Raw genomic sequence first — 14009 nt, forward strand, 5'->3', positions numbered from 1 at the left:
GCAGGAAAACACAAGTTAAAAGCTTTTGTTTTCAATAGAAATGCAACTAAGAATTTTTCTCTCTGCGGAAAGCATCTATCCCCAGCACGGCTCTAGGAGAACAAACCCTTCACGGTTCTTGAGACCTAGAGACGAAGGGGCGGGACCACAGCCGTGGGTCCCAGTTTGACCAGGGATGGCTGGACTCCAAACTCTGCAATCATCCTGGAGTGAGAGCCCCTGCGGCCCCGGGCTCCTCCGGAGGTCTGGTGCTCGTGCACACCCACGGGCTGCCTCCTGGTGGCTCCTGCCCGCCTCACCTCTCCTGGCCGGGCCCCTCTCCCTGCCAGGGTACCTACCAGCCTCGTTTTGATTGGAGGGTGCATGCAAACTCCAGTGGTCTCTTCCTTCATGGGGAGAGAGAGTGGAGGAGAACAGCGAGGGTGGGCACAGTGGGGGGCGCTGGCGGGCTCTGCCTGCTCACGAGGAGAGGAGAGAGGGGAGGGGAAGGAGAGAAAGACAGCACAGTGCAAGATGGATCTGTGGACTCCAGACAGCTCTCAAGCCAGCCTCACCCGCAGCCTCCTTCCAGCCTCTGGCCACCTGGCTTCTGGTCCCTCCCTCTTCCCTCCTCTCTCCACCTTCTCTCCTCCTCTCTGGCCCTCCTCTGTCTTCTCCACTATCTGAGCAGAACGACACATCAAAACCCCATTGTTGGGGCTGGCAGGTAGGGGCCATGTCCTGTGCCACCAGTGTGCTGTTGAGGATTCTGAAGCATTGCCCAGGCCAAGCCAGAAAGAGCTCAGATGAATCAGTGAAGCCAGCCATGGGGGCAAAATGAGCAATGGCCGGGCTTCGCTGTTGGCGCAGTGGTTGAGAGTCTGCATGCCAATGCAGGGGACACGGGTTCGTGCCCCGGTCCGGGAAGATCCCACATGCTGCGGAGCGGCTGGGCCTGTGAGCCATGGCCGCTGAGCCTGCACGTCCGGAGCCTGTGCAATGGCCATGTATTGGAGAGTCTTTGCCTTCCATGCCCCATGGCCTCCTGCACTCTGCTAAGTAAGGGCCCACATTATAAGTGGATAAGTGAGTAGATGCCCAACAGAGAGCTACAAGAAAGAGGTACATCAGTGAGGAGGAACACAGAGTTTAACATTTAATCTGTCATGGCTCTTTATCTGTGTTCAGAAAATATATTGGCCATGACCCTCCTCCCACATCTATGGACCCAGGCCTTGGCATCTCATATTGGCACTGGGGGGTGAGGGGGCTTGCTGCTTAGCTAGGAGATACCAAGCATTGTGAGAAAATGCCATGTCATTTGGGATACCGGGTTCCCTGGCCCCAGCCCAAAATACTGCCATGTGCCCAGCAGAGATCCAACAGCTTGTACTGGTGAGGATGAGAATGGTGAGGGGAGAATGCTCTGATGTCAGGGGAGGGAGCCACTGACAGGGTCAGTTTGGGTCTCAGGAAAGAACCATTACTCCAGGGCACAAATACATGCATCTTTTAGCTTATGAGCATTTTCTTAAGTAGTTGGTATGATCCAGCCATAATGAATCAAGTAGAGCCTCTGGGAAAGTTTCACTGAAAAATTATCAGGAAAGTTCTTGCCTCCTTTTCCATCTCCAAATTGATCTACCTCCATCCTTTTTACTATGGTGCAGTCCTAGATGATCTCCAAGGGGCTTTCACAACCATTATTCACGATGGCCTCCATAATAGCCTTGTTTTACTATTCAGATGTGGGAGATGCAGAAATTGCATTCGCAAAGTCTAAATCCATGGGTCTAGACCCTCTTGTTGATTGTTTCTAAATCCATTCTTCAGAAACAAGGGAGTCCACATTAGCCACCTAATGTGCAGTTAAGTTTTCCCACCCTACTTAAACTCCCCCTCCCCCTCTGGTCCTCAGGATAAATGTTATGCTGTATAAGATGCTACCAAGGCATAAATCACCAAGAAACCTGGACATTCTGCCTTGAGGCCAAAATGTGTACTGGCCACCAGTGTCTGTATTGAAGATTATAATGGATGACTTAAAGCTTTGCCCAGCATTGGACTTTATGGTAAAGAAATGTTGGTCCATCCCACAAGCATCTCTGACCTTTCTAAATGGAGATTTAGATCTCAGATTTCAAACTCAGATTTCTAAATGCATCTGAGCGGATTTAAACAAAAGAACATCCCTGGGGCCCCCACACTTCTGACTTGTAGTAAATGAACAGGATTTCACATGTAATAGAATACTATTTTGAAATACCATTTATGTTTTCTCCTGGTATTTCCTTTCCCCCTTGGGTCTTTTCTACATTCAGGCAGCTAGGTTCTATATGACTTTTGAGTTTCAAAATCTGATTCTCTGGGGAACAGAAAGGTTTTGGCATAGATAAATGATGGTGAAAATGTGTAAGCCTTCATCCAGATAAGAAAAGAGATTGCCAGCTTGAGGATAAGAGAGAGAAGTCAGAAGGAAAGGGAGGAGGGGTAGACATTAGTGAGTGCTGCACAAAGGGGCTCTGGGCCCCCCATTCATAGGCAGAGGCTGGGGGACAGGGAGTAAAGAGCAGTGGGGACCTGCACCCCTCTACTCAGGTAGAGGTGGGAGAGCAGAGCAGAATGGCTGTGTGGTGTGTCCAGCAGATAGGGATTCACATCCCAGCGGCACTGCGATCTCCACCCACCCAAAAGGGGCATAAGGGAAGCAGCGGGCGTCCCAGATGTATCAGCAAACAGGTGACTTCACGAACGAAAGAGACTTCCCTCCCTCTCCCCATGCCCTGAAGAACACGGATGAAACCCCAGGAAGACTGAAAAGGCACCTGATCTGACTTGAGATTAAGCTTTAGCTCTCCTGCTAGAATAAGGTTCAAAATAAAAACTAAGTTATTGAGACAAATGGAAACCCAATTCTTCTGACACCCAACCCAGGGCCCGTTCTGGGCCCTAAACAACCTTCCTTTGGCCAGGATATCTCCTCCCTGACACATGAACTCCTGACTAATGTTCCCTGACCCAGACGAGACCTGGATTATGATGCTCTGCAGTTGGGTGAGTGGTTCTTGCAGTACAGGGATCAGGGAGGGACAAGCCCCAAAGAGAGAGCATCAGGGACACAGAAGGTATGGGTGTTCACGGTCTGTGTTACCTGGGGAAGGAGGCTGGCATGACTGACCTGGAGTAGAGGGTGGGACTCTGCATCCCAAGGCCAACATGACTGATGTGTCCATGTGCCCACCTTCTAACACTCTACCGACACCCACACCCCCCTGCACACCAAATGAGAACCCCAGAGGGAGAGTGCGTGCTGTCTTCACTCACTTCCCTTCTTCCCTTCCCATCCTCACACCCCCAAGAGTTTCTCCCAGGCAGAAACTCTTATCTGATCTTGAAGAGTCTATGATGCAGATTCCAGGAATGGGCAGACAACGGAGCTGCAGAGGTTGTAGGACTTGGATTGCTAAATTGAGCTACGTAATAAAAGAGTTGGGGATTACAGAAGAAAAGAGTTGGGAAAAGGCAGGGGAAAATGCTACAAGAGTGAAGCTAGAAAGAATGTTTTTGTGGAGAGTTTGGGATGTAAGTCCTTGGGGAAGTGCAAGGTGCAAGAGAATTAAGAGAGAAGCAAAATGAGATTCAAGAACTGTTACCAGGAGGTGTTCATTTAATCTTCTTTCATTATCTTAAGAGACGCCAGTTAAAGATTGAATCTTTTTCATTATTCTTGGCTGTTTGGACCATGTTTCATTCCATGCAGAGACTGGATCATAAGGGTAAAGAGTCATAAGGGTTAAACTAGCTCCAATAGTGTCTTGGTGGAACTTGGTTTAATGAAGGTAAGAAAATCTGTCCCACTCCTTTCTCTCCAGCTCCCTGTCCTTCCAGCTCTGGCCCGAGGAACCAGAACAGGGACACAGCTTTAAGACTTTCTTCCAGCCCCAGGCCCTAAGTCTAGCCTTCCTTGGCTGTCTTTAGAGACACAGATGCCACGCCCCTCCATCACCCTAACATCAAGGGCAGAAAGGGCTGCAGCTCGCATTTCTTTGATGCTGGGAAGAACAAATGGAGGAGATGGAGGTAAGAGGACCAGACAAAGGGAGGAGCAGGCTGCTGGAGCCCCTCTTCCCCTCTAGGACCCTTCGGCACTCATGGAGATAGGTCTCTGGAGTGAAGTAAGGTCAAAGCCAATGATGCCAAGGAAAGCCCGAAATACTAGCCCTCCAGCATACCTTCTGTGTGCATGTGCTCTGTGAACATGCACTTGTGCCTCAAATCCACACAAATAAGAAGAAGGATGCTTCATCTTGAAAAAAGGTATTCACTGCAAACTTCAGCTGTGAAGTGGGCAGCTGTGTCTTGTATAAAAACCTCAGCGGTCCCGTGGCTGGGCAATGCAGCACCTGGACCCTGTTTCAGAGCTCGGTCAGAGCTGCCCAGAGACACAAGCAAAGTGTCCTGGGGACACGGAATAAGCTCCCTGCTGTTGGAGGGGTGCAAGCAGAGACTGGACAGTAACTTGGTAGGCATTGGCACCTGAGATCAGGGGACCTCTGGGTCCCTGCCAGATGCTGCTTCCTTTCTAATCTCAGTCTGTTATGCCAAACACAGAAAAGGTGAGGCAATTAAATCCACAAGCTGGATCTGCAACACAATGGTTTTTAAGGGAACCCCATCACTCCTGTCAAAGCCATGATGTATGTTTTTGTAAACTAACCCTAGTTCTCAGATCCACCAGACCTTTTAAATAATAATAAATAATCATTATTTTGCTCATGCTGTACCTTCTGCATAGAATGCTTTGGTCTACTTCCTCCATCTGGCAAACTCCTCCTCATACCTTAAAACGCTAGCAACATGAAGCCTTCTTTTTCCTAGTGCCCCCAGACAGGGTTAGGCACAGGGTCCCACAGCAGTAGCAGTTTATACAGACTCTCTTAGAGTGTTTGAAACATAGCCCTTCTTCCAAGCATTGCTCTTCTCCAAAATGGCAAGTTCCCTAAAGAGGAGGCTGGATTTAGCTCAATTGGATGCAAAGGGCACCAGAGAAAGAGCCAGAACATCTGGGCTCCAGCTCCAGCTTGGTCCCTGGATGATTACCCCACTCTGGGACTCAGTTTCCCCATCTGGGCAAAGGGGCAATGAGGTGTTTCCGGGTTACCCTATCTTGGCAATCTGTCTAACGAAAAGGCCATGAATAACCAGCTCCATTTACTTGAGCATGGGAAGGTCCCCGAGCTGGGTGTTGCCCACTGCCAGTTCTCAAGCAGTTTATCTGAAGGCGCTGACTCGAAGCTCTCAGGCTGTACCAGCTCTCCAGAAGAGAAGTATAATTGCATAAATCACAAATGATTTCCTTGTGCTAGCTGAGGCAGGAGCGGTGATCATTCCTAAAGCCTGGACAGCATTTTGCCTCATTTGTCCCCTCTTGAAAGCCTTCCAGAAATCCTTCCCATCCACCACACCCTTGTCCAGGGAGCCAGTCCTGAATGACTCCCACTTCTGGCTTCTCCCCAAGCATCTTCCACACGGCTCTCCTGTTGATCCTGACCCTTTACCAACCTGAGCCCCCTCCAGCCTCCAGCTGCCCTATCCATTCCCAGAGCCTCATACGCAGCCAGGCGCAGACTAAGTTCTCAGGAGATAGTTTTTGACTTGGCTCACGTTTTGACTCACATGCCAAATTTGTGGACCATGATTTATGCGCCAGTATACTTGGGTATTAGGCTGAGCCCAGCCTAAGATACATCCAATTTTGCCTGTGTCATCTAATCATGTTTATAATATCTTATACACATTTATGGTGCTTTATATATGGGGCTCTCTCTCTCATGTGATCCTTACAATACTCTTAGGCAGACAGGGCAAACAATGACATCCTCATTTGACAGAAGGTGGGGCAGCAACTATCCAATGACAAGGATCTTAAGGTGAGGGGCAGAGAGTGGAGCCAGGTCTGGCCTGCATGACTCCTGGTCCAGTGCTCCCTTAAAGGGCTTCCCACCTGCAGGCATCCCATCCTGAAGGAGAGACCTCTGTGCAGAGGATGGAGGATGGTAGGGAGGCACGAGGGGCCTAGAAACCTAGGTGAGGCCCTGAGCTGGTACTTTAGGCCAGAGCATGTTGTTGGAAGAGACAGCAAGAGATGCCCCACGGCAGGCATGCATGGTGGGCATGCAGCCCAGGAAGCCAAGAAGCCGAGACTGAAGCACGGAGGAGTGGCAGACAGGCAGGGTGGGGCCCCTGCAGCCACCCTCAGAGGAAAGGGAGCACGGCCCTCCCTCGGGGGCTCTGTGAGGTGGAAGGACCCGTGATGCCTGAACCCTGGAAGAAAGCTGATCCCTGAGCCTCCAGGCTGTGCGCAGGACAAGAGGAAGAGCCTTCCCAACAGCGATGCCCACCTCTGTCCATCCGTCCCACTGCCAAGATGTTTCTATGGTCTGTGGCTTTTCTGGTTTTAGCAAAATGGGAAGTTTACCAGAGGAGTGGCTTCTGTGAAATCCATCAGCAGATCACCTGGCTCCAAGGTAAAGGCACCTCCTCGGTCAGAGGGGCTCTACAAAGGCAGACAAAAATATCCCAGTTAGTGCTGGCTCTGGACTGACAGTGGAATTTCAACAGAAAATACAGACGGTCCTGACCTCTCTCCTCTTCCCCTTTTCTAACACTGAACTCATTATCATGCCAGCCCCCACCAGAGCTCTCTTAACTCCGTAGTGTACAAAATGTTGAGACCAAACCCCGAGTTTTTCTGAAATCTTAATGGGTAGAAGTAGGGTATAGGGTGGAGGACTGTCTTTTTTGAAGCTGCAAACAATTTTTCTTAAATGCTTTGAGTGCTCTTTGACTGGCCTTTGGGGGAAGAACACTTCAAAGAGTCCTTTGAATATATAAACAGAGAGTAAAGACCTCATCCTGGATCAAGATCTCACGGAGCTAAACTCATCTGCACAATAACGAGGAAAACCTTTATGGTAGGAGAGTGATTTTCGGATGGTACCTCTGAAAATCACGTTCATTTTTTGGGAAAAATTTTTTTTCGCCTTGCCTTGGGGGTATCTCAGCAGCATGGGGGGCCTTGAAACCCTTTGTGGAAAAAAATAAGTCGCATTTACTTGGTGCAAGCAGGGCCCTAAGGAGAGAGACGGCCAGAGGAGGGAGCCTTGTGGCTTCTGGTACGATGCTGCCTGCATCTCCACTGAATTCCCTTCTGTTTTGTAAATGTTTTTACGTGGTTTTAACCATGGCCTGGGATATATACAGAGGAGCCTGTGTCCACACTTGGGACAAAGCAGTGCTAGGGACTCAGCACAGTGGAGGGGAACCCAACTCCAGTTCCCAGGGGGTGATCTACAGAAAAGTGGAGAGCCTCAGTCTGGGCCAGTCACTGGCTGAAGGATCCAGCCGGATCCTGTTGAACAGAGTATTCCCAGAAACCCCGGGAAGGGACCCCGTGAAAGACTGGCCTCAGTCATACACGATGTGGCCTGGACTATTGTTACTTAGATGTTACCAGGAATCATGATCCCTGGAGCTACAGAAGCCTCAGGCATCCTGTTTGCACAAGCACTTTAATCTCTGCTGGACCCATGAGCTGGGCATCGTAGCAGATCTTATTCTCTTTTTTTGGGAAGAGGAAACTGAGCCTCGGAGAAACAAGGGCTGTGGAGCGACTACTTGTTTCAAGCAGCCATAGGTGTTTGAAAGGAGCAATTGGGCCCCAAGTCTTGGCCCCCAAGACTCTAAGTTTCCAATCTTGCATTAGGGGCCCCACCTCACACACACAGTGTTCCTCAGCAGGGTCCACAGACCAAGCAACCTTTGACTCAGCATCTGCTTGGAGTGCAAGACATGTGACCGCCTTTGGACCAATTGCTGAAGAGTGACCACAGCTAAGCGTCACTCAAAGGAAACCAAGAGAAATGTCTTGTGCCTTAGTCACAGTCCATTCACATCAATGGCAATTTCCTGAAATTTCAAAGTGGCAAATAGAATAATATTTCCCACTTTCAAACTATTAACACAGGCTATCCCATATAAGGAATGGGATAGGGATACCTCTATGTTCTTACTCCTCCAAATTTTCCATTATGGGGGATAAAAACCCACTTCTTTCTGTCTTCACAGTAGAGTAACAGCTTTTGCAGGGATGATATTCTAAAACTAAAATTGCCCTCAAAAATCTCTTAAATTTCCCTTCAAGTACAAAGTACATGCTTTTATATTATACCATTTGTCTCTCATATGTAGTTATCTTTCAGGGACAGGTTACATAAAACACATGCTTTGGTGGTTATTACTGTTGTTTTACGAGTGCACAGACTTGATGATGCAAAGTTTAAATGCATACTGATGCCACACACAATTTATGCAGAGTTCTCGGCAAGTATAGCTACCCCTCAGGGCTTTTCCGCCATACCTTGGCTCCTGGGGACAGCTGGCCCTTGCCTTCTGAATTCTGAGGCGAGCTGACTTTGTGGACCTTGGGGGATGCCAGCGGCACTGAGACTTGTGTGGTGGTGGCCATGGTGGGGGCCATGGCTGGAGTTGTGGTCGCTCCCGCTGCCTCGGCCAGGTCTGGAGGGAGGTCGTCTTCATCACTGCGGTTACTAGAAGCACATGAAGCTCTGCTCATTACAATAATAAACAGGCTGTGGGGAGTGGAGAGAGGTGGGGAGGGCTGGGATGGCTAGGGTGGGGACTGGGGGCTCCCCAAACAGATGTCTACCAGATGTCCAGCTTACAGGGGCCGATATATTGACCTTCAGCCAAAGCAAGTCTGGGCTGGATTTTCTGTCACTTGCCCGGGGATTAAAAAAATGTTTTATTATGAGAAAATATGTATAACATAATATGTATCATTTTATCCATTTGTCAGTTTACAATCCAGGGGCTCAAACACATTCACAATGTTATATAACAAGGACTTTATCTATACGCCAAACTTTATCATCCCAACAGCAACACTGTACTCACTGAACAACAGCTCCCCGTGGCCCCCTCTCTGCAGATCCTGGTAACATTTGCTCTGCTGTTGAGGCTCAGGGTGGGCCACCCCCAAATATGTCACAATGGCATATTGATTCTTTTTTATTAGGATAGAGTTGTTTTTTTTTTTGGTTTTTTTTTTTCTTTTTGCGGTATGCGGGCCTCTCACTGTCGTGGCCTCTCCCGTTGCGGAGCACAGGCTCCGGATGCGCAGGCCCAGCGGCCATGGCTCACGGGCCCAGCCGCTCCGCGGCATATGGGATCCTCCCAGACCGGGGCACGAACCCGTATCCCCTGCATCGGCAGGCGGACTCTCAACCACTGCGCCACCAGGGAGGCCCGGATAGAGTTGTTTTTATTTTAATAAAATTACATGGAGAAAAAGCTTAATATGTTTTTTATATAGCTTTTTTTTTGAAGACCCTGAAGGAAAGATTGAATTACCATCATCATCGAAAATTTATTCCTGGAAACATCTGCAGGATTTTTTTTTTTCATATTTTCAAAATTGTAATTAGGTATTACCAAATAAAGTAATAAGCAACTTTTAGAGTGCAAAATGAAAGCACCTTGTTACTTTAAAGGTGCAAAAGCAAGAAAATACGACATACACTTATCCATTTTAAAATAGTCATCTGTGTGATGTGTAAATGCCATTTAAAAACATTTTCAATAGAAAAATGATTTATAAATCAGTTTTCAGAAGATCAAAAAATCAATGTTTAATACCAACTTTAACTATAAATAAAAAGAATATTGTCATCTCTCCTGTTTTTGCTTCAACATTTATGTCTTCTGCTCTTTGCCTTTTGGAGAAAATATTGCATTGTAAGGCTGTCGTCTTTTTGGATGAGGACAAGGATCACGATCTTCTTTAATGTAACCTCTTTCCATACAAGTCTGAGTGGAAGGAAAACCAACTTCCCAGAAATTCCCTGGTGTGTTGGGTGGAATGTAGCGAAATCGGTGTCTTGAGCAGGAAGCCAACTTCTTTTCTCTTTCTTCTGCTGGAAAATCTGCATAACAAATTTCACATTACTTACATGTGTGTCCAAGCAATTTTCTTCTTTCTTCTTTTTTCCGGACCACCTCAATATGAGGCAACTTTTGTAAGCTAGTCTCTCTTTCATCATCTTTAAAATATGGCTCCACAAATGCTGTTTGACGTTATCTTGTTTATCACCAGGAGAGTTTGGTTTTTTTGTAGCAGTTTACAACTCCTCTTCATCTGCTACTTGGGGGAAGCTATCCACCAAACAGGATTCATATTCTTCATGTGTAGTCCGATCAAACATATCTTCCAAGCTATCATTCATTTTTCTTTCTCCATTTGGACTTTTTTCTCCCTTCTGCTCTTGATTCTTCATTTTTAAAAGCATAGTTTCACTAACCAATGTACAGTGCATGTCCACTGTCTCTCCTCCTGCTAATCTTGATTGGCTGCCATCCTTTGTATCTACTACAGTAATATCCATTTTATACTGAGAAAGGTCTGCTCCTGGATCTATACTCCACTGGATATTTTCAAAGGATACATCTTGGTTGTTTTGTAGAGACTTTGTTTTAGCAATTCTACATGGATTTAACCGAAGAACTGATGCAAGTTCACATGCTCCATGGACTGACCTGGTTTTTATTTTTAGAGGCTCACGAGAACCAGCACCCTTCGTGTCATCAAAAAGATTCTCTGTCTCCAAACTTTCACGTGGATGTAGAGAGATTTTTAAAATAGAATTTTCTTCCTTTATTTGTAACAGTGTTTTACTATCCGGAGATTTACTCAGGGACTGGAGGAGGGACTCCTATAAACTGCTGGGCTCTTCTGGGGAATCTTTGGTTAACCCACAGCTCCCACTCAAGGCCTTACGGCTTGAGGAAGAGCCCTTTGGAAGAGGCTTCAAAACCTCATAGAGAGTCACTCGCCTAAATCCGACTTTAGAGTTCTCACTTCCTCTTGACGCTGAATAGCTGAAAATCGATCAGACAGATCCAGAGGTTTATCCATCACATAGTCTCCATTCATGTAAGAATGACTATCTGGTGGAAAAGGAAAAGCATTTTCTTTATCAAAGGAGCCTTGGGGGCAGCTTATTTCATCTTCACTTTCTTCCTCGATTTTCTTCCTTTTGGATCGGCCTCCCAGTGATTTCAGGCAGTACCACATGTTTACCTTTATCAGTAACAGTATCTTTAATGTGATCAATACTATCCTGTTCACTTGTATTTTTATTTATAAGCACCTGCTTATTAGAAGATGACTGGTTAGTGATCTTCTTCACTTCAGCCCCAATATTATGATGTGTGAAAAGGGCACCATCTTCAGATTTTGATCTAGGTTTCTCTGGTCTAGAATTATCAGTGTTGTTGAAAGGCGTTATTTACAGGTGGGTTTTTTTTTTCCCAGTCTCTAAAAGAGAAGGGGACAAACTTGTATTCAAACCTAAACTACTTTTCACATTAGAGGTAGCTCCAAATACAGGAGATGATACCCGAGTAGTCAAGTCTTCTTGAGGAGGAGTCTTTGCATTCGAATCTGAAAACCTTAAACTATCTTCACTATTTCTTCTAGATTCCTCAAAAGGCTTTTTGTGATCTCCTTCCAGACAGTGGTAGAGCTCATCACCAAGAGGGCTCATAGGACCTCGAGATTCAGACTCATCTTGAACACTAAGTCCAAGTGTTTCAGCAACAACTGTAGCTAAATTATCAGGAGGATAACTGCTTTTTCCATGTGTATTAGCCACTGGAGCTTGACTCTGATCACAAGTGTCAGCCACTAGAATTTCACGTTCATTATGTTTATGTTGTGGATGAGTTGAAGACTTTGGTACTTTTCTCAATTCACGTGCACACCCAGAGTGCTCCAGTTTAGTATGTGTTTGTTCTACGTATCGGACGTGGAGGTTCTCCTTCCTTCGTAGTCGGTTAGCGCCAGAAAATGAGAAGGTTGTTATTGGTAAATCTGGAATAACATCTTCCTCAGATTCAAGATCGGTTGCTTGATGTGGTTGATCATTCTCAGTTTTCGGCTGCAGCTGTTCAGAAAGCTTTTTATTTTCTTCCTGTATTCTTTTCATTTATAAGCTCTGTGATAAGTTTAAGATTCTGCAGTCGAATATTTTCAAACTCTTGTTATTTCTTCCGTATATGTTCTTCAGTTACTGCACAGCGATCACATAATCCTGCTTTTAATCGATCTTCTAAAACTTTAATGGTTTCATGAAGGACTTTCCATTGCTCTCTCAGCTGTTGATTTTTGGTGAAGAATTCTTCTAGTCTCTGTGCATCTAAACTTCGTTCCTTTTTCAGTCTAGTTACTTTTACTTGTAGACCTTGTACTTCTTTATCATGATACTCCTTTAGTTTTGTCCAAAGATCCTTAAAGTCATTAGATACATCTGCAGAACTGGGGCCTCGACAACTGCTTCCCGGGACATTCATCTTACTTAATATGCTCACACTTCTACTGCCTAATGTTTTCTGACCTTTTCTGTTACATTATACAGGTCTGAAGTTGTCTTTGGCCAGTTCAAATACGGCTTGCAAGACTGCCTCGAGATTCTCAAAAGCCCCAACAGGAACACGAGCACGCTCTGGAGCGGGGAAGAGACGGCCGTTAGCTTTTCTCCTCGTTCCCTCACTAATCTGCCAAAATGCCAGCAGCCAAGCTGCCCCCTTGGGGCAGCCCGCATTTTCCAGGGTTGGGGGGAGGGCCCGAGGGCCCAGGATTTTTTAATTAATCCGGTAAGAGACAGTTTTACTATTAAGCAAAATATGTATTAACTATGAGATGTAATATCCTAGTTATGAAAATTTGCATTTTAAAAACAACTTAGGGGAATTTTTCCCTGTGGTATTTAGTAAGAAAAAGTAATTACTTTTGTCATTTAAATTAGAAATAAATATTTATCAATATAGGTTGTACTGGTTTCCAAGAGAATACTGAAATTTTATTTAGGGCCTCAAGTTTTCTTCTCCTCTTCATGATGTTAAACTATAACCTAAAATGTTGTAAAAAGTTATTCCTTAATTTCTTTTTTTAAATAAATTTATTTATTTTATTTATTTATTTTTGGCTGTGTTGGGTCTTCGTTGCTGCATGCAGGCTTTCTCTAGTTGTGGCGAGTGGGGGCTACTCTTTGTTGCAGTGCGTGGGCTTCTCGTTGCAGTGGCTTCTCTTGTTGCGGAGCACAGGCTCTAGGCGTGTGGGCTTCAGGAGTTGTGGCATGTGGGCTTGGTAGTTGTGGCTCACGGGCTCTAGAGGGCAGGCTCAGTAGTCATAGCCCACAGGCTTAGCTGCTCCACGGCATGTGGGATCTTCCCGGACCAGGGCTCGAACCTGTGTCCCCTGAATTGGCAGGCAGATTCTTAACCACTGTGCCACCAGGGAAGCCCCAGCTATTCCTTAATTTCTGACAGACTTTCTCCTTTCTCCTTGTTACATGGTGTAAAGGTCTGTCATATTGATTATTTTGAATTAAAGTTACTTAAGAAATGGCCAACACTCTGACCCTCCTTTCTGTCTCCCTGAAAGCAGGAAATAAATCTCTCGTGTGAAAGGTGTACTCCCTGCATCTGAAGATAGAAGGACCCCTTTATCATCAGAGACAGGGGATTCGGGCCTAGAGTCCTGTATAAACAAACCCTGTTACTTATTGAAGTTACTACCCCAAGCCCGAACTCTGTTTAGATTCTTCACTAAATGAGCACCCAAAACCTAAGTTTCTTTGTCCTGTCAATTCCTCACAACTTTATTGTTTCTTTGTCTAAAAAGTAGAAAAGCTGCCTGCTTTGGGCACTTCTTAGTTCCCATTTCTATGAGACCACCATGTGCATGAATTAAAATTTCTTTCTTTTTAACCTTTTTAGTTTATTATTAGTCCAGCCACAAGAACTCAAAAAGGGTAAAGGGGAAATTCCACACCCCTCCCCCACGATGCTTTCTTTCCAGATGAATTTGACTACTCTAGGTACCTCATATAAGTGGAATCATACAGTAAATGTTCTTCTGTATCCGGCTTGTTTGAACATAATGTTTTCAA

At 46.0% G+C, this 14009-nt stretch overlaps 1 protein-coding gene and 1 pseudogene across 2 annotated transcripts in view; both read right to left on the reverse strand.

Moving 5' to 3' along the window:
* Positions 1–14009, reverse strand: part of EPB41L4B (erythrocyte membrane protein band 4.1 like 4B) — a 139130-nt gene that overhangs the window by 9462 nt on the left and 115659 nt on the right. The window contains exons 21-23 of one of the 2 annotated variants that reach the window (XM_060100638.1): positions 8399–8579; positions 6458–6535; positions 339–455 (exon numbers count right to left, since the gene is read on the reverse strand). In XM_060100638.1, coding sequence (XP_059956621.1) covers positions 339–455; positions 6458–6535; positions 8399–8579 — 376 coding nt within the window. Of the gene's footprint in view, positions 1–338; positions 456–6457; positions 6536–8398; positions 8589–14009 lie in introns of both variants that reach the window. The other variant, XM_060100639.1, reaches the window with a different exon arrangement.
* Positions 9693–12525, reverse strand: LOC132492049 (DNA endonuclease RBBP8-like; annotated as a pseudogene).

Source organism: Mesoplodon densirostris, chromosome 6, assembly GCF_025265405.1.
Source record: "Mesoplodon densirostris isolate mMesDen1 chromosome 6, mMesDen1 primary haplotype, whole genome shotgun sequence".
Taxonomy (NCBI): domain Eukaryota; kingdom Metazoa; phylum Chordata; class Mammalia; order Artiodactyla; family Ziphiidae; genus Mesoplodon; species Mesoplodon densirostris.